Source organism: Mesitornis unicolor, unplaced genomic scaffold (assembly GCF_000695765.1).
Source record: "Mesitornis unicolor isolate BGI_N332 unplaced genomic scaffold, ASM69576v1 scaffold20984, whole genome shotgun sequence".
NCBI lineage: Eukaryota > Metazoa > Chordata > Aves > Mesitornithiformes > Mesitornithidae > Mesitornis > Mesitornis unicolor.
The window spans coordinates 17,442-36,702 of NW_010182293.1; the positions used below are offsets into that span (position 1 = coordinate 17,442).

A 19,261-nucleotide genomic window follows, 5' to 3' on the forward strand; every position below is an offset into this window, starting at 1 on the left:
CAGTCTGTCATGAAGCACTTAATGGGAAAAAAACCCAAAACAAAATAACCCAAAGAATCACCACCACCAAAACAAAACAGAGGCAAATCCTGTAGTGTTTTTCAGGGTGTATGCTGCAAGATCAGATCAGTCAACTTAATATCCACGTTTGCCAAGAATACAACTTTGTCCTGGCTTGGAGTTAAAGCTTTTCCCTCTTGAACCAACAGATTTAAGTTCAGTGACAAACATGTCATGGATTTGTTATAAACTCGTGTTTTTCATTGCTTATTGGCAGGTTTGATAATCCATGTTGGTTTTGGTATTTTTTTCCAAACAGATTTGAACGATACAGATCGGGACGTTCGACACAAAATGCCAGCAATGGCGTAAGTACCTGCCTTTATTTATTACAGCAGCAACCATACTAATATCACTCATATCAGACGTTTTATCTGTCCAGCCCTGTAGGGGCTGATAGCGGATACCAGGAAAAGAGCATAAGAATGCAGCAAACCACCTCTGTTTACTTTGCCTGTTTGATTACCACTTGTGCTGCAGTGTGATGCAAAGCTCAGCGCAGGCTCTGCACTGTACCTTTAGTCACAGCGAAGAGGTTTTGTTTCTGAAAAGCCTGTACCTCATGTGGAAGGTGGTAGCAAATTCAGTTTGACTGAGCAGTGGACCAACATCAGATCCAAAAGAGGTGGAGAACACAGACACATTGGTTGAATCTGAAGGTATCAGTGATCTCCAGGAGAGTTTTCTGCTGTGCTGCAGTCAAACTGATTTATTTTGGTGGCTGACCCTTTTTATTCCGCACTCATCACCATAGTATCCAAGAGGCTGGTCCATTTGGCAGTATGCAAGGGGGACCTTTTTGGGAACCACCCGTTATTTTTGGTGTTCAGTATTGCAAGAGGAAATCTCTGGCGTGTGTAACTACTGTATTTCTTGTGTCCCAACAGGTTCTGAATGAGGTGACAGAAGATAACTTAATAGATTTGGGTCCTGGCTCTCCAGCTGTAGTGAGCCCAATGGTTGGAAACTCAACACCCCAGTCTTCACTTTCCTCACAGCTTGCAGGGCTTGGTGAGTACCTGATGTAATTGGTGCTGTGTCCCATCGCAGTGGGCTGTTGGGATTTACAAGGAGCCATTTTTCACTTGTGGATCAGGGACATTCTGCTCCCTTTGGCTCCCCAGTACCTGATTAATGTTGCCATGTGGCCTTCAGAAGGTTTGGGTACGTGGCTTTACAGGATGAGGAAGGCTTCCCACTCCCCTACACTGTAGGGATCTGTAATTGGGAACCAGCCTGGCGCAAAGGGAGGGATTTATTAACCAAAGGGGAGACTGAAGGAAAGGGTGCAGGGCCTTGTTCATGCTGATAGGCTTTTTTTTGCCTCTGCTTGCAGATTTGGGTACAAACAGCGTCAGTGGCACACTCAGCTCTCTACAACACTGTAATCCTCGTGATGACTTCGACATGTTTGCACAGACAAGAGGCAGTTCCTTGGCTGAGCAGCGGAAGAAGTATGTTGGAGTCTGTCTCTAGCACTGTTTGAGTCATGGCATTGCTGTTTTCCAAGGGCATAAATCTGAAACTTCTTGACTTCATTCCAAACTGAAAAAGTAGTTTTGGTGTATGTTTTTGGGCTTTTAATCCAAGCCCTATCCTGTTGGTCATTATTAGTGTGAGCAAGTGGAGAAGTTCCTGCTAAGCTGTGTAATGTTATTTGCCCGTCTTACTTAATGAGCTCACTGGAAACTTGGAAATGAACCTGCCTTTATTTCTGCAGATGCTTCCTCTCATAAAGGCTTCTCATCCCATCTACCCAGCCAGTGCTTGAGATACAGGAGCATAAGGATCCTTCTGCTGAAAGTCACGGATATACTTTGGTGGCTGAATTACTGTCATCAAGGGCTTGGAAACAGAATTGCCATCCAGTTAAACTCTCCCTTTGGCCCAGCAGTCAGACTCCTGCACGCTGTCAAGGCCATGTACTTTGCCTGGCTGCCGTGCTACCCCTGATTTGTTTCTCTGCAAAGGGCTTGCATCTCTAGAGCTGCAAATCTGGCACTTTGGAGAGCATTTAACAGGTCCAATTATTTTAATGTAAGATAAATATATGCACTTATTGAGGAATCCTTTGATCCCTGTCAAATGAGATTTAGTAGAAGACATACTCAGGTATTTTTCTTTCATATATTATTTCCTGCCTCCTGGTTTCAGATTCTAGAGGAGTTATCTGAAAAACTGCAGCCAGGAAATTTATTAGGCTCTTTCATTTGCAGTCATCAATACAGCTATTGGTAGTGCCTCAGCTGTAGTATCAGTGTGGAGAAGATGTGCTCTACTGTAGAGGTGTACGTTACCACTGGAGACTTCAGGCTGAGCGCCCTAATGTACAGTCAGAAAGGAGATGCATTGCAGAGAGCTCTGATGGAGGTCCCTCTGTCTCTCATGCTAAATGAAGCACAAAAGTTGTCTTCCCACACTGTACCTCTATCTCCTTCTGCGAGCTAATGGAACAAGGAGCACACAGCAGTCCATGATTTCACGAGGGAGGGTTGCTGTATCTTCCTTGGATTGTACGGTGTATGAGTGGAGAAGCAGTGGAGATGTGAGTGTGGCTTGCCACAGTGTGTGGGTGAGAGCCTCTGGGTGCTGTGCTTGGGAGAAGCCAGCACACTGTGGGGAAAGTGCTCCTGCTGCTCCTCCAGGGGCTGATTTATGGGCAGGTGATGGTGTCTGCTTCAGCTCATGCTTCGCCACTGTGCGCTGAGAAATGATGCTATTGCTTCTGTCACCTGTCTGCTACGTGTCCCTTTTGCATAGCTCTTTCAGAAGCTTTTTAAAAATCCAACCTCTGTAAATAGTGCCTTTCTTTGTTTGCCTCGCTGTAGTTGCTTCGTTATGTTTCATCTGTCTTTGAGTCTCCCTCTGCCTCCCCCCATGCACACGTCAAGGTCAGGCTTCCAAATGTCATCTTCAAAGCTTTGCAAAACGTAATCTGTAATCAGGACTCTGTCTTCAAAGTCCCCTGCTAGGTCTTGGACACGCTTCTGGTGCCTTATATCCTGTTTGCCTACCTTCCATAATGCCAGGCTTACTCTTTTTGCTTCAACATGCTTACTGAAACTGTCAGATGGTCTTTATGCAGGGCACACTCCTCTTCTTGAGATACACTTAGTACACTTGAAGTCTTGTTAAGAAAAAGAATGCGCTTTCTGATTTCCAGGGGAGAAAATCAAAGTAGCAAGTGTGTTGTGCATGGGTGACTGCTGGACTTCCTCCTAGCTCTGTGGTTTGTTCCTTTCTTTCAGCGTGACGTACGAGGACCCACAGGCTGTCAAAGGACTCGCGTCTGCCCTGGATGTCCGAAAACAGAACACAGGAGGGGTAGGTCATTGCTCTGCGTTCTGTTATCTGAAGCCCTGCGTGGAATCCAGGCTGTAGGCAGCTGCTTTGACCCAGCCTTCTCATTCTGTATTCCAGCAACATGCTAGTACTGGCTATTTTGGAATTGATATCTAGGAGTGAGTGCTTCCTCAGTAATGATCTCTAAAGAGCTGCTACTTAGCACACCAGTGTAAAAGGCTTCAAATTTAGAGTGGGTGAATTCTTGCAGCTTGCCTGGGGGGGTCTAGCTCTTTGACTGGAATCACTGCTGAAAGAACAAGTGAGAAATGTCTTGTGAACGCTGCTGTGCGTTTGGTTTGGATTTACTTATGAGAGTTGATGCAGTCTTAATCTACTTTAGACTTTGCTCTAAGTGCGTGGATACGCCAGCAAGTTACAGGGAGAGAAATTATGTAGACTTCCAGTGCTTCACGTGCCTTGCCACAGCTGCCCTCGCACGCAGTCTGTTCTGTCTGTCCCAGGGCAGGCTCCTGCTATCGTGTGTGGGCAGAAGAGGCCCATGCGCTGTCACCTCACAGCAGCTGATGCTAGAAACGTGTCTGAGAGAGCAGTTTTGGCCAGCTTTGTCTGCATACCTTGGTGAAGGCAGAACTGACAAGCTCTCAGATCATCCCTCAACCCCTTGCTACCACCCTGCTTTTTAAAACCGTCCTGCCCTTTTGTGCTCAGCTGCGCGTAAGCTTTTAGATGACTTCGTTTTTAGCTGGAGCAAGTGCAGAGCCTTTTCCTAGACTCATTTTCCTCTGTGCTGCCCGCTAGGGAGCACAGCAGAGCCAGTGTAGCACGGGAGAGCCAGTGCAGCATTGCCTCCCCATGCCTTGGCTGAGGCCGCCCTGCTTCTTTCGTAAGTTGACATGGGAGCGCTCAGGGCAGCTGGCATCCCTGGCAGCTCGTGCTCCGAGCCAGGGAGAATTTGGGTCTGGAGCCAGCTGGGGTCAGATCACAGCTGCCTGCCTGCCTGGGCCACAGTTCAGTGGAAGCAGAGCTTCAGCAATGAAGGAGGGAGCATTCCCCACCCCACAAATTGATCTGCTTGTTCCTGTCCCCGTGCTTCTGCAAAAAGAGTAATTTATAACCTGGGTCATCCCTGCGACCAGTTTCAAGCTCAGCCCCGCAAAAACTCATGTCAGGAGTACTGAGGGAAAAGGAGGAAGCATGGGGAGGCAGGGACAGAAGTACCTTAGGGGGGTGAGAGAGGAAGTCCTGGAGTCAGTGTGACAGCCCGAGCCCCCAGTGTCACTGAGCTGTGTCATTGGCAGGAGCTGGGAAGGGATTTGAGATTCTGCTCTTTGTTCCTGACTAACCAGATGCGAGGGGCTTGCATTTCACTACTGGTCAAGGGGGCTGAATTTTCCTGATGGCCACGGGGTCACGTCCTTATTTATGAACACTTTTGTTCTCAGCCAGTTCTGCTTGTGGCCCCAATGCGACGTGTCATTCACACCAGCATCGCTGCTGCTCTTCCTGGAGCGTTGTCAGTTCAAAGGGCTGTGTGTAAGCTAATCTGGCGGTCAAAGTTTTTGGAGGCAAACGCTTTATGGGTTGTGGAACTTTGGGCTCTGCGATGTTGTAGAGACTTTCAGCCTCTTCACAAAGGTCCTGCTGACTGTATCTCGTAATCAGAATAGCTCGTTTTGAAATGCAGGCTTGCAGTAATGGGTAAACACTACTTTTTGTCAAGTGCTGTGAGGCTTGTGGGTGTCTCTTCTTAAAGGAAATAAAAATTCAACTCTCCTGAAGTTACCAGCCCTAGCACGTGTAGGAAAAAACTGGCAGTGCTCCGTAAATGAAAGACACGCAGTAATTTGGGTAGAGAGCTAATTTAAGGACAGCTCTAGGGAGGAGCCAAAGGCTTCGCAGCACATTCTTCACACACGTCTCGTTCCAGCACAGTTGTCCAGTGGTAAAATTCAGCACATCTGACGCCTCTAATGCAGTCATTCTCAGAGTGGTCTGTGGAGAGCTCGTGGCCACGTGGCATTAGCTTTCTTTTAATATGATTTAGCAGCTGGAAACAAGACGAGCTAAAAATACACTGTTTTCTTAATATTGCTTTTCCATGTTGGGCATTGCTTTTGTTGCCCCAGAGCTGTTGCGTGATCACAACTGGGAGGAGAGGTGTCCAAGGAAAAAAATCCTCTAGTGTTACACAGATAGCAGATGAGGTTGGAGTGGCTTCCCCTGGTTTGTTTTTCTCAGCGCAGACGCTGAAATGAGGCATAAAAGATTGCAGCTGATTCTCCGTTATCTGTGGTAATGGGGACAGCAGAGGTATCCCATGTATATGGGGATCTGGATGGAGGTACCTACACACACCAGTGCCTCTCGCAGGGCTGATGGGCTGGAACCACTGCACTCTGCTGGTCCCAGAGCTAGAGGTGACCCTGCATCGGGGCCCTGGCTCAGGGATGCGATGCTGAAGGACAAGAAGCCATCGTGAGAGCCTTTGCATCGCAGTGCCACGCAGTCTGCAGGCTGCACGGAGGGAACTGGATGCATCAGCAATCCTTTTTACCTCTGCCGCTCTTAGAGAGGGGCGGTTTGAAAGACGGCCAGAACGCTGCAGCAGACTGCCAGGACCTACCGTCCTGCTCAACGCCAGCGTTAGAGCTGCTGTTCCGTTAGGCTGAGGCAGAGCCTGCTGAGATCGAGGAGGTGAGTAGGATGTGCTGCAGCTCACAGCTTTATAAACAAGGGAAACTCCACCGTGCCTAATACTTGTGGTTAGTGTTTCCAGTGAAGTCTGCCTGATTTTAGTTGGTTCTATAACCTACACTTTTTCTTCTTCTAAGAAGATGACAAACATCAGCCTCACTATTAGTCAGTGATTCCTTTTTATTATTAATTATTATTATTATTTTAATATCGGCATGGAGGGAGTGCTAAAATTCGGTGAACTGTCTGTAGGAAGTGCAGAGGTCAGGGTGAGGTCTGTCCCTCCACGGAGCTTAGAGACAGCAGAGGGGGATGCAGCTGCTACCGTAGGCAGCTCTGTGTGTGTGTGTATGAATATTCAAAGTTTTTAACTTGCTGCTGTTCTGTTATTTTTATCACGGGTTGTTGCTGTGGTTTCTCTCTTTATGGACCTTTCTGTTCTCAACACAGAGGAGAGGTAAAGGTGGGAACTCAGACATGGAGCCCATAGACAAGTGGCTAATTACACAAGGAATGGTGAGGACTTCACCAGTGAAGCGATTCCTCCTGCCCACCCCAGTCCCTTTACCTAGAATAACCATCCTCCATTCACCTCTCGTCCTGCCCTACTGAACCACTTCAAATCAGACAGTACAAGGAGTTCATTTCCCACCTGCATCATTACCTGGGGCGAAGGGAAAGATTTGCACCAATTTCTGGTTTATACAGCACGAAGGCTGTAAGGTTGTAACCAAGCGAATCATTTGTAGGATCCCACATCACCTGCAGAAGAGGCCTGGGGATCCAATTCGTTCCTTATACTGTCTTGATTTATTTATGCAGTATCCACTTTTCGAGGGATAAACACAAGTCTCCTGGATCTTGTTTGTAAAGAAGACACTTTCTTCGTGTCTTTAAAACAGCCTTTTCTGGTAGTGCTTAACTTCATGGTCTGGAATAAACACACAGAGCTTGTAGGATGGTACCGTACTGACCTGAATAATGTAGGGATAATTCTGTATGAAAGGAAGGGAATGGGAGAGCTGCTGCCCAGCCTGACATCTCCCACCCCCGTCAGGGAGTTACGCTGGCATCAGGATTCAGGCTCCAAAAGGTACAATAGTGTTTCTGGCTTCAAGGATTTAATTCCCCTGTCTAGTGATGCCAGTGCTCTGATAAAACCAAGCTTCTGAAGATCACTGAATCTTTGCACATTTTGACCTTGTTTGAAGTTGTCCTTCATCAGTGCTTGCAGAGAGAAGTTCAAAAGCCTGCTTTAAGTGCAGAAGTCAGAGGTAGGTAAAAAATAACCTCAGCTGTGCCTTAAAGCCAACTTCTAAAGCCAATTTTGTATTTTTGCACGATGTAATCCATCACTTTTAAGTGTTGGAGATTAGTACCAATAATGCAACCTAACACAAGGTCCTTCCGAGACGGCCCTGGCTGCAGCTGAGTGCAGGATGTGCAGTGCAGCATTCCCCTGGGACTGGGCATCAGGAAGCCCATGGAGTGGGAATGCCTCACTCCAGGGAAAGCCTGGACAAAGCCACCCAGTGCTTCAGAAGAGAGTTTAAGGTTGGGAAAATCCAGAGTGTGCAATATCAGTGTGTACCAACTCTGGGAAACGCTTTGCATTTGTTCATTTTTGCATTTAGGGCTAATCCAGATTATTTCCAAGGGCCACTTTGTGTATTTGTCAGGAGTTTGCATGGCTGTGCATGCACAGCGGTTGGACACGTGCATGTATACGTATATATACGTGTCTGCCTGCCCGTGCAAGCACCAGAAGCAGTTCTGTGCCTGCCAGCAGAGCCGTGTAAGCCCAGCTGTAGGTTCCTGTCCTTGGGAGCCAAAGTTTCGCTTCAGTGCTTGTCAGAGAGCGAAAAGCCATGAAGTGAGCAGCGCTTGCTTTGTTCTGGTGCTGTCGACTGGGGGGTTCACAGGGGCTCTTGCTGTTCGGTGGCTCTGTTGCAGCCAGAGATGTGCTATGCCCCTGTTAGATGTTCATCCATAATGAATCATCCAGTGATTGAGTTAGTTCCTCTTCTTTGCCTTTCCACTGTTTACAAGAGCAGGGAAGCATGAAATCGGCACCCCTGCTGTTCACACCACTCGCACCACTGCTTTATTAAAAAAACAAACATGATATTCGTTCATTGGCTTGTGGTTATTCAGTCTGGAAAAAGGATACTGCAGCATTCATGGAGGCATACGGATTTGGGGAGGGAAGGGGGTCTGGCTGCCCAGCCAGTCGCTGCTCTTACAAGCCTGTCACCTTTGTTTGTATGCTAAATACGAGAGAGAAATATCTAAAATAAACCTAAACTAATCATTAACTCCGTTTCTCTCTTAACTGGCTGTAGTTCTTAACCGTATTTATTAATAAGACTTCGTAGCATTTGCAATACCAGGAGAGTAACTAGCATCCCAGGTACAAATTTGATGTGCACATTCGTTGGTAACTTTTGGTACTTTTGAGATGAGGAGGAAAAGGGGGGTGAGCTGACATTGCCGTCACCTGTGCCTGTACAACACTGAGACCACTGAGAGGGTGTTCACCACCTGCCAGGGTGGTACCCGCATCCCTCACCACCTGGCGCTGTTGTTTCCAAACCGCGATACGTTTAAGCTTAGGGTTGAGTTCTTCCCGCTCCATTTCCCTGCATCCCAGTTCACAAACACACCTTTGCAGAGGGAGGCTCAGCCAGGGCTCCGGGTGACCTCTCCCAGGGAATTTGGCAGCAGTATTTCTGTTTCAGCTTCATCTACAGCTCAGTTCTGCTGGCGAGGTGATGCCAGGACCATGGAGACTCAAACCACACCTTTATCCATCCCCAGCTATGCCTGCAAAATTAACGCAGACAAAATGACACCTGCGGAAATATCCTGGTGCAGACGTGATTTAGGGGTGTTAGCTGAGCTGTTTCAGTGCCAACTCTGCCTGCAGTGTAGGGACTGGGTTTTTGTAGGTTAGGCCATGCAGGTGCTGTGCAAGGCTCTGTATTGTCAGGCTTTACCACGAGGCCACCACGTTTCAGTGCGGGTAATCCCAGTTTCCCTCTCATGAGCTTGGGCAGCCATTGAGGTTTGCATGAACATATTCATTAGAATAATCCGTCACCCCACTCACATGCCACGGGGATATTTGTTACGAAAGTGAGAAGCGGGTGTTGCTTAAGCCACCACGTCAGGACAGGCGTCATTTGGGACAGTGGCAGGGGAAGAATGAAACTGAACCCGAATTCACAGAAAATGATATGAACAGCGTGGAGCGTTGCATTCTGACCCCCAGCAGCGTGTCTGGCTGCAGAGGAGATTCCTGTCTAGTAAAGATATGTGAGTAGAGAGTAAATAAAACCTTCACCGAGATCTTGTTAATTAGTAACGAAGTGGAGCGCCGCTATGTATGCCTTTGACAGAGAGAGAGGATCTGAGATGTGGAAAGGACTTGGGCAACACGAGCCTGTTGAAATATGCCATCTTCTCGGAGACCGAAGCATTTGAATTGAGGACACGCTGAGAAATGAATGTGTGAAGACTTCATTTGTCTGTGTGGTGGGACCCCTCTCCCTTTTGAAGGCAGGGAGGAGTGTTCCCTTGCTCTGAAGACCACGAGGATGAAGTCTTTCGCTGTCTGGACGTGCTGAGCGGACCAACGTTGGCCGGTTGTTGTACGGGCACAACGGGCTGTGTCGGGAACACGCCGCACCTCAGCTCTCGCCTTCCCCATCTAGGGTGGAAAGACAGTTACAAGTAATCAAATAGCTAATTCAATCCTGTCAATCATGTCCTAATATTGAGGCCAGGGAGATCACAGCAGCTTTAAATAGATGGTAAGGCTGGAGTAGCAAGCTGGAGTAGACCCTAGCGTGCATCGTAGTGCTCTAGTTCTGCTGTAGGAATGACGGAGCCATCCTCACCATCGCTAACTAACGAGGGGGAGTGATTAGCAGCTAACCAAGTACTGGTGTCAGCTTTGTGAAACACCTAGAAATGAGTGGAATTAACAAAACTACTACGAGACAGTAGTCTAGCAACAATTAGCATGAACCTTGTTAAACATTTTAAGAACATTAATGAGCTCACCTAGAGACCCAAATTGTCATTTCATACCTGCTTCTTTTCCAGTGGGAACATTTTTAATAGCAATAAAATGTGATAATAATAACCTCCAACTGTCTTTTTAAGGGTAGAATATTGGATTTTGTGACTTCTGAGGAAATCTATTGGCAATGCGCTTTGGCTTTTGATTGCTAGTGAGAACACCAACACGATCTGACTGAGATTAAGTGTGAACGTGAATTCCAGGTTCCTGTGGGCTTTGTGGGATTGAACACTCACTTTTGTTCTCCCAGCCCTCCTTTTCCATTTCCCTTTCAGGACTGTCGCGATGATCCCGTTTGTGGGATTCTCCAAAGTCTAAACAAAAAAGGAATTCAAACGATGAGCCCAGCTTTTAATTAAAGCCAGTTACTTACAGTACCCCCAAAATATTTTGTGACTGAATTCCCATTTACTTTTGAGGACAGACTTTTAAAAAAGAAATCACAATATCGTTATGAAAACAGCTCTCGCAGCCAACAGTGACGATCTGGGGAGCTGCCTTGCCAAGCCTGAGCTTCACCAGACCGTGTATGTTTGCTTAATCCAAGTATTAACGAGACGCTGTCCCATTCTGGAGCCATTTCCATGGAGCCTGTGGCTGCCGCTGCTGGTTGTTCCCAAAACCTGTTGTCTTTTTTTCATGTGTAAAGTAGCTGATTTATTTCTACATTGCTTCTGTTACGTTTTTAGGGAATTAGTCTTAAAATTCCCCTCCGCGTTTTTCCGTTTAGGGCTTCTGGAAGGGGGAGATTTGCCAAGCACACAACTGGCTGGCAAAAAATGGACTTCTGTGCGTGGTCAGTTGAAGATGAAACATAAACAGTGCAGCGTCGTAGTTAAAATATTTGAAAACTTCCAGTTATTCTTGAGAATCCCCTCTCCCCCCCCCTTATTCTCGAGCAAATTAAACCTGCTACATTTAACCCATGTTTTATGGGGGAAATGGGGCTCAGAGTCTGAGGGAAGCAAATTGGAAGTCTGAGCGTGGGAGGAGCAGCAGATACAAACCCTGGGCCCTTCTGCAAGCGTGCGGATGGGGAAAGCTTTGTAAAAGGTCAGTGCTGAACAGCAAAGGGCTGACACGCTCAAATGTTTATCTTACAGCTCTCTCTGCTGCTTATATATGACCTGGGAGAAGTGTTCTTGCGCTTGGAGGTTTTTGTTTGTTTGTCATATAAATAGGTCTGTCTGAAAGTAGAATTTCTTCTCTTCTTTTTTCCCATTTTCCCTTTTTTTGAAATCTGACAAAGCACAACGGTGCAGACTCCTGTACTCTGAGCTGTGCTTTGAGGACTCCCGCGATGCTTGGGAATCCATAACTTGCTCAGTCACCTGTTAATTAAGATTTGAATTGCTGTTCCTCCTAAGACAGGGACCAGCGAGCTTTTTAGAACAGCTGCTCTTATTTTATTCACAGAAAAGCAAAAAGCTCTGCTCTTTTCCTCCTCCCCTCCATGCAGATTTTCTTATCCTTAGACAAACGCCAGGACCTTTCAGAGCTGCAAACCACCCAGCAGCTCTGAAGGCTGCACCTTCCGAAGCGTTACTTGCTGGGTGCAGCGTTAAGCTGTTAAGAGAGAGGCAGCAGCGAAACCTCTGCAGTAGCTTTTAGGTTGCTGTAGGCTGAATAAATTCATGGCTTTGTGTCTCTGAAGCCAGTGTTTTCCAAAGCTGTTAAACTAACGAGCCAGTTCTACAAGATGCAGCTTGTCCTTGGGAAGGAGCGTGTTTGAAGATGCCTACAGAGCCCTCCTCTCATGAGCAGCCATCCGGGTCGGCTTCAGCACGCTGCGTTAGCATTGTACGAGCGTGGCTCAGCTCTCCACTGCAAATTAAAAAGGGGCAGTTATCCTAAATGTGACCCGTGCCAAAGGAAACCGCAGGAACTTATTTTCTGTTTGGGATCTTCACGTATTAGCTGAAAGCACAATGACATCTCGCACCTCTGACCACTCGTGGGTCCAGCAACCTGCAGAGCGGGACCAAAGCCATCTTCCTGGTGCCTCTCATGCTGCGAGGTGCTGCAGCCATCCCACCTTTGGTCTGAGCCCTGGATTTCCAGTCCTTTCAGACCTCTAAGCCACCGTACCAGACCTGGCTTCACTGAGCTCCTCAGTGCAAAGGACCTCTTGCTCGAGGATCTCTGCTGAACAGCATCAGCCTGTAATTCAACATCTGCCTGCCTTCCTCCATGAGAAGTCCATGAGAAAGCCACATCTCACTGGGAATTCACCTGCAAAGCCTCTTGTCAGCTCTTCTGTCCGTGAGAGGTTTGAGGCAAAGCTCTGACCAACCCTGGCACCTTTTCCTCCTAGGAGAGGCTCTCCAGCGCTGCGAGCTCTCTTGCCTCCAACCTGCCCGTCTGACATTGGTTTCCAAGTGTTTTTCAGGTTGTCCTTACGAAATCCATTGTGGTGTTTTCCTGTTTACTCCTGCAGCCCTCTGTTGGATTTAAGCAGCGTAGTCAGGGCAGGAAATTCTACACCTAACACGCAGTAATTTCCCTTCGCCGACCCAGTTGCCTGCAGCGCTTTGTGGAATAGCTGCACTTCAGCAGTCGCACAGCATAACATGAGAGGTTTTATTGCAGGAGGAGAGGAAAACCTTCCCTGCCTTTTTGTTAAACCATCTGTGGAGGCTCTGGCGAGCTTTGCTGCAGCTCTGTAAGGCATTGCCAGGACTGGAGCAGGAGCAGTGCAAGCCGTGCTCTCCTCCTCTGCCCCATCCTCCTCACCTTCACCTTTGAGACCCCGCACTTTGCGCTGGCACACGTTGGGTGCTGCTATGAGGGGGTCACCTTTGGCCCCCAGAGGAGTTCCCAGGGAACTGGGACTGTTTTGCTTTAAACTGGTGCGCCAAGGCTGGGCGGTGTGGTTGGGAGGAGGATCTGGAAGGAAACACCACTGCGTACCCTGGGCTGCGACTGCCTCCACCTGCGGAGAACACCAAATTGGTTTTATAGGGGTGTTGCCTGAAGCCTTTGAGCCCCTCTTCTTGCTCACCCTTCACTGTGGCTAATACCCATTAACAAAGAAAAATGAAGGGTGTAGATTTCACATTTCAAAACCTGATATCCAGTATTCTACCCTTAAAAGCTTTTCACGATCAAGATTAGAATCATCAGGCCATCTTGATGGTTTTAATGTGTGGTCGAGAAGTTACCCGTCTTACGCTGGCATCCAGTCACGTCATTCCCCGTAATCTTTCTCTTGGTTTTGTTTTTTTTTTTTTTTAGCCTTGTTGTTCATAATTTCCCTTCCAAGTGTTCCTTTATTTGAAATGCCATTTATATTTTGTTGCCTTTTTTTGTTTTTTTTTCCAGCACATCTCACATCTCTGTTTTTGTTTTGTTTTCAATCTTATTTCTGGCGTTTTCCATCGCTCTGTGGCCATGATTGTGGATGTGTTTTGGTTTTTGCCTGCCTTGCTGTTCTCTCGCTGCACTCCCTAGATCCCTGTTGCACAGTCCTCTGTCATGGATGACATTGAGGAGTGGCTCAGTACCGACTTGGTGAGACTCTTTATATTTTCATTTTTCACATGGGCAATAGGGATGACTTTCAATGCATTGCTGAGTTACTGGTACTTCTTGTAAGGGGAGGCAGTGAAACTTCCAAATTATACGGCTTATTTCCCTTCGAAGGGAATATCTAAGCAGGAGGAGATAGGGTCCTGGTCAGCATTTCAATCAAAACACGTTGTTCTGAGTTGTTTTATTTCCACTTCTCGATGTTATCATCACAGCACACATCCCAGAAACCGTGTGTTTTAAATCCGGTGAAGAACACAGGTAAACTTCAGCACGCTTAGGGCTGCATTAGCTCTGACAGGATCTGAGTACAGCTTTTAAGAGATGCTGGATCAAGGCTTAGACCCCTTTCGAAGCGAGACGCCTTCGTTCAGTTGGCAAGCAGTCTTGACAAGTTTCATAATAGTCACAATAAAACTTTACAACAGTCTCTCCTCAATGTTTATAGCTCTCAGTTTCTCCTGAATGATTATTGCCTGGTAATTATTAAATAAACACACAAAAGACAGCACTAAAAGTAGCTTTCCCCTCATGCTGGAGTTTGTTTTGCTGTACCAAAACACGTTTGGTTTCAGCAGCGGTACAGCCAGTACGCAGTTATTCCGGTCTCTTTTTCTAATGTAAGCCTCTGACTCAAATTAACCGAGTGCCTTTTGGGGATGGGAGGTGGGTTGCGTTTCTGACTCTTCGTTTAAACACGGTTTTAGTGAACTGACCTGTTTCCTTGTGGGCACCTTATCCCTAAGGACCATCTCCTTCCGTTACTTATGGCTTCAGCTGCTATCCCTAGATAACTCCCTGAGGTCTCCCCCAACCCCTCGCTGCTGGGCTCCAAGCTGGGACCTGTGGGGTTCAGGCTCTGCTCCCCCACTCCAGCACCAGAGGGGCTGACTCTACCAAAAGGAAGAAGATGCTCCTGCTCTCCAAAGCTGCCTGAAGTGCTTTAAACAGATCAAACAGGGTTTCAGGGTTCGACTTGGGCAGACTGACTGGCTGCCTTGGAAATGTCACTGCTTTTCAGCTGCAGGTAGTTTTTTTTTCAGGCCTGGGTACAGGCAGTCATTTTCCAATTTAATTACAAACTGGCCTCATTTTGTTAAGGAAATACAGTAAATGGAGCATGTCCACTCCGCTTAAACAATAAGCTTTTGTCTTTGCCATTTAAATTAGTTTAGCAGGAGAGAAGATCTTATGGAGAGATATTGAGGTAGCTCTGTACATCTGTCAGCCCTTAGATAATCTTGCCCAGAAAGAGCAAAGCAGAGAAGTGCTGTGTAAATGGTTGGCTAATGGATATTTATTTCCTGACCCCTTTTGGGGTGCCTTGGAAACTTCTGTGCAGTAGGAAGCGAGTTGATGCTCAGTGGCATTTAATTCTCAGGCATTAAACACCTTTGTGAGGCCAGCCAATATGTTCCCACTCTCCTGGTGGAGAAGGCAGGGCACGGACAAATACTTTTCTTTTCCAAAGCAGCTTCAACGTGAGGTTTTCAAGTAGTGGTTTTGCCCATTTTTAACATCCTTAATTTCTTTATTAAAGAACTGCTGGAAATCTGCATGTTGAAAGGCACTGACCCCCTGGCATCCCAGCCTTTGTATCTCATGGACAGACGCTAACTGCCCATCTCTGTCCTCCATCCACCCACCCTGGGCTTGTCTTTGTACAGCAGGGACGCCAGGAAAGCTGCTGTATTTTTGTATGAAATCTAAAATAAGCTCCCACAGGAGGAATGTTGGCCCCAAACCATTTTGTGGCACGTGTCATTTGTCAGCTAAAAGTGGGTTTTATTTGCAGACACAATGCAAACCGCAGTCCTGAGTTTTTAAAGGACTTTGTGACAGGAGGTGGCATCTTGTGCCATGTTTGTGTGACTCCCACAGCACGGTTTTTGGACCAGGCCTCCCGAAGCAGCGCCGCAGTGCCATTCAGGTCCAGCAGGGAAAGCTTAGGGTACCCACCAGCGATCTTCAGAAGCATCTCTAGTGCTGGTCCTCGTGCTGTGCAGCGCAGGGAAACATCGGTCGCCATCGGCCTCCCGACGTGAGAGCCATGCGATTCCCCAGGTCACCCTACCAGAGAGTTAACGTGTGGAGACAAGAGGTGGAAACTGTCCGGTTGTATTAAACACGTGTAGAGGATAACCCCAATGGCTGCCTGTGTGTTCACACTTCTTCTTGTCCCCATTGCAGAAAGGAGAAGAACTGGAAGAAGGAGTGACCAGCGAAGGTAAGCAGAGATCCCTGTGGCCATGAGCCATCCCCAGGTTAGTACGCAGACTGAATTTCCTGCTTCAGTCCCTGCTGAGATGCTGACTTCTCCTGATGTTCCCCAGCTTCTGTGCTAGCAAAAGAGCATTTCAGAGCACAACTTTGGTATTGGTGGTGTGAGGAGCCCTCCAGGCTGTGAGTGCTTTCCTGCCATCTTCCTCGCTGTGCCCTGTGTGCCAGCTGGACTGTGCCTCCAGGCTGCTCAGCCCTTTGCAGTGATGTTTCCTGCTTCTGTCACGGTAGCGTGGGTTTGATTCCTTCTGCTGCCTGAGCTGGGGTGTCCCAAAGGACGTCTGTACCCTTTCCTGGGGAAATGAGGCCATACAAGTGCATGTGCCTGCAAACACAGCCCAATGGGAATTTTGCACCCTGCAAACCTCTGTCCCTTGGCTAACCGTGCAGCTGCAGTTCTTACCTGTCTCCCTTCTTTTTATTTGCATTGCAGAGTTTGACAAGTTTTTAGAAGAGCGAGCCAAAGCGGCGGAGATGGTTCCCAATCTGCCATCCCCTCCCCTGGAAGCCCCCACCCCTCCGACGAACCCTTCCAGCAGGAAAAAGCAGGAGCGCTCGGAGGACGCCCTCTTTGCACTGTGAAGATGGCTCGGAGCCGCCCTCCCGCCCCCGTGCTCCGCAGGCGAACGTCGCTGTGCACCACTTTGTCCTCTCACAGTACCTGGCTAACGACGACCCCCTTCCCCAAAATGTCATAGATCGCTTCTCCTTCCCCCCTCCCCAAACAACCCACCCCCACGAGCTGACTCTTTCTATTTAAATCCAACGCCATTCCTGCCAGACCACGGTTCTCCAGCACTCGCTTAATCCCCTCCTTCCTATCCCAGCTGCACAAAACCAGCTCTTGATGCCGAAAACCCCTTTAGAATGCATGAGTACGTCACACTGTGTTGAAACAAAAGCCCGGAGGGGAGAGAGCAGCCTTGCCCTTCAATTTGTGTAGGGATCATCCTCTTCTGTAGGCAGGTCCTGCCAAGTAGACTGCTCTGTCGATCAGCATGTAATTGACTGAGCTGGAATGTTCAGGAGGAGCGTGTCTTTATTTTTAGATAAAATGTTAATGTATTGGCTTTCGTGTCGGATTCGACAGCAAGGAACAACTGTTCCCCTTTCAACATGTGCTTCACAAGTTAAAATCCTTTACTCTCCCCCTCACACATCTCCCGCTACCATATGGTGGTTGCTTTTCCCCGCTTTGTGCGGCGTTTCGTATTCTAAATCTCACAGGGTATTTTTTTTTCCTTGTGTTTTAGCTGGGCTTGCTCTCATTTGAAAGCAGTCTGTTGGCCATGTCCAGTAGCTCTGGCAGTTGACGAGGATGGAAAACGCTGAGCTCAATGGATGCTGTAACGGTAGCGCATGAAGCATTCTGCTCTTTGGGAGAGCATTCTCACATGAGGACTTTTTCTGGCGTGTTTGCCTTTTAAAATAGCTGGGTTATTTTTTTCCTTACCTTAGATTCCTTCTGCAGCGACTGTAGAGCTCTGCATTTGTCTCGGCTGCTGTAAATAACATCCGTGCAGATGGATGGGACTTGCTGGCAGCCTGGGTGTGAGCTGAGGCTCCTGGATTCCCTGCTAGGACAGACGTGCTGCTGCTTGGTATGAGGAAAAGAGGCAAATCTCACGGAGATTGGACCAAAGCGCTGAGGGAGATGGTTAAGTGTAGAGGGATTAACCTGTGCGGACGGTAAAACTCCACATTTCGCTCTAGGTTTGGGCCTGAGGAAGTGCTGGATGGTTGTGGCCGTGCTAATTGTCATTTTTGGAGTGGCCACATCCCCCAGCATCTTCCTTGGTGGGAAAGCAGTGGTGTGAGACGGCAGGATCAGAGAGAGGGCTGCAGGCTGCGTGGCAGGATCTCCCATCCTTGGTCAGGTGAACGCCCGTGCAGGCAGCAGCCCCACTTCCTCGGGGTGCTCCTTGTTTTAAGCAAGCAGCCGCTTTGTCCCGACTTGTTGTGTCGGAGCTTCCCACGATGCTGCAGCGCGTCAAGCTCTCTCAGAAGCTGTTGGAGACCACGAAGCCGTGCTATGAACAGCTGATGTGAAAGCGATAGCAGCTTTTATCCTGAGCATAGTTATTTCAGCTCGTAACACGCTCCCTAGGGCACGCCATGCTTCGGGAGGTTGTGACACACAAAACCTTTCACCAAGTGGCCCGGTGGCAGCGCTGATGGTCTCTAAGAGTGGTCACGTTCATCTGCACAGGGAAGCCATCCTTGGTGCAGGATTTCCAGGCCATCCCAGGCCAGCTTTTGCTCTGTGCTGTCCCTGCTCATCCTCTCCCCTGTCCTGTCCTGCCTGCATCCTCTGCATCCCTCCATGTGTACCTGGGCCTGGGCAAGGCTGCCCTGTCTAGAGCTGCTCCCTGTCAGCTCTGCGCTGTGTGGAAAGCATCACGGCTTGCGAGTGAATGAGGAAAACCAGTTAAGGATCGAGATGTTTTGGTGGATCAAGCTGCCAGCCCACTTGCCAGCCCTCTCCCCAGTTGCAACCCTTCTGTGTGGGTCTGCAGAGGCTTTCTCCCAATTTCATTTGCTCTGTGGCTAAGGGAAGTGCCAGGACACTTTGCCGTGGCGGCACCGCTGCCCTCGCTGTTTAACACAAGGAGAGCCCGCTGCTGGTTGCCAGCCCCTGCCTTTCTGCCCACACCACAGATGTGGCCACCAGCTCCCAGAAACCTGCAGAAACCTCTGTTGCGACGCTGATTTGATTTCAAGCGGTGTCTGCTGATGGCCCGAGCAGCCTTTGCCAGCGCAGAATGAAATGTTGGTATTCCCGTCCGTGCAAAAAGCTCCGCGGGTGTTTTAACCGTGTATTTTCTCTTCTAAATCCTTGAAACACATTGACCCTGTAAATGGCCACATCAGGTGATTCTAAGCATGTTAATCCAGCTTCCCTGCCAAGCCGGAGGAGATAATCGCATTGCTCAAGCGTGGGGACATTGTCAGATGCTGCTGAGTGGCAAGGATATCACGGGCGCTGTCACCGAGCCCCCCTGCAGCGCCCACTGCTGCGGATTTGCTGGCCCTTTTCCCCCCCACCCCTAAGCAAAGGGAAGGGGGGGGTATGTGCTGTTAACGCTGCTGCTTTCTGTCGTGTTAAACCTGTCCTGGGCCTGCAAGCTGCTGCTGTGGGGAGAATCTGGTCCTGCAGAGCTGTCAGGGACTGCTCCCCCTGACCGGGGAGGAAAGGAGGAGGCAGGGGATGAGGGGAGATGGGCAGCGCGTGTTGGCACAGCTCGAGGGGCTCTTTCCTGTGCCTGTCCTCACTGATGCCCCGTGTTGTGCCCTGGAAGGCCAGGGTGC

General features: G+C 48.5%; 1 protein-coding gene across 2 annotated transcripts in view; it reads left to right on the forward strand.

The window, feature by feature from the left end:
• The window catches only part of TOM1L2 (target of myb1-like 2 (chicken)), a 31,104-nt gene extending 13,786 nt beyond the window's left edge, over positions 1–17,318 (forward strand). The window contains exons 7-14 of one of the 2 annotated variants that reach the window (XM_010183731.1): positions 320–368; positions 948–1,071; positions 1,397–1,514; positions 3,309–3,382; positions 6,488–6,576; positions 13,595–13,654; positions 15,863–15,899; positions 16,386–17,318. In XM_010183731.1, the coding sequence (XP_010182033.1) occupies positions 320–368; positions 948–1,071; positions 1,397–1,514; positions 3,309–3,382; positions 6,488–6,576; positions 13,595–13,654; positions 15,863–15,899; positions 16,386–16,534 (700 nt within the window). In that variant the 3' untranslated portion in view covers positions 16,535–17,318. Of the gene's footprint in view, positions 1–319; positions 369–947; positions 1,072–1,396; positions 1,515–3,308; positions 3,385–6,487; positions 6,577–13,594; positions 13,655–15,862; positions 15,900–16,385 lie in introns of both variants that reach the window. The other variant, XM_010183730.1, reaches the window with a different exon arrangement.
• The last annotated feature ends 1,943 nt before the right edge of the window (positions 17,319–19,261 follow it).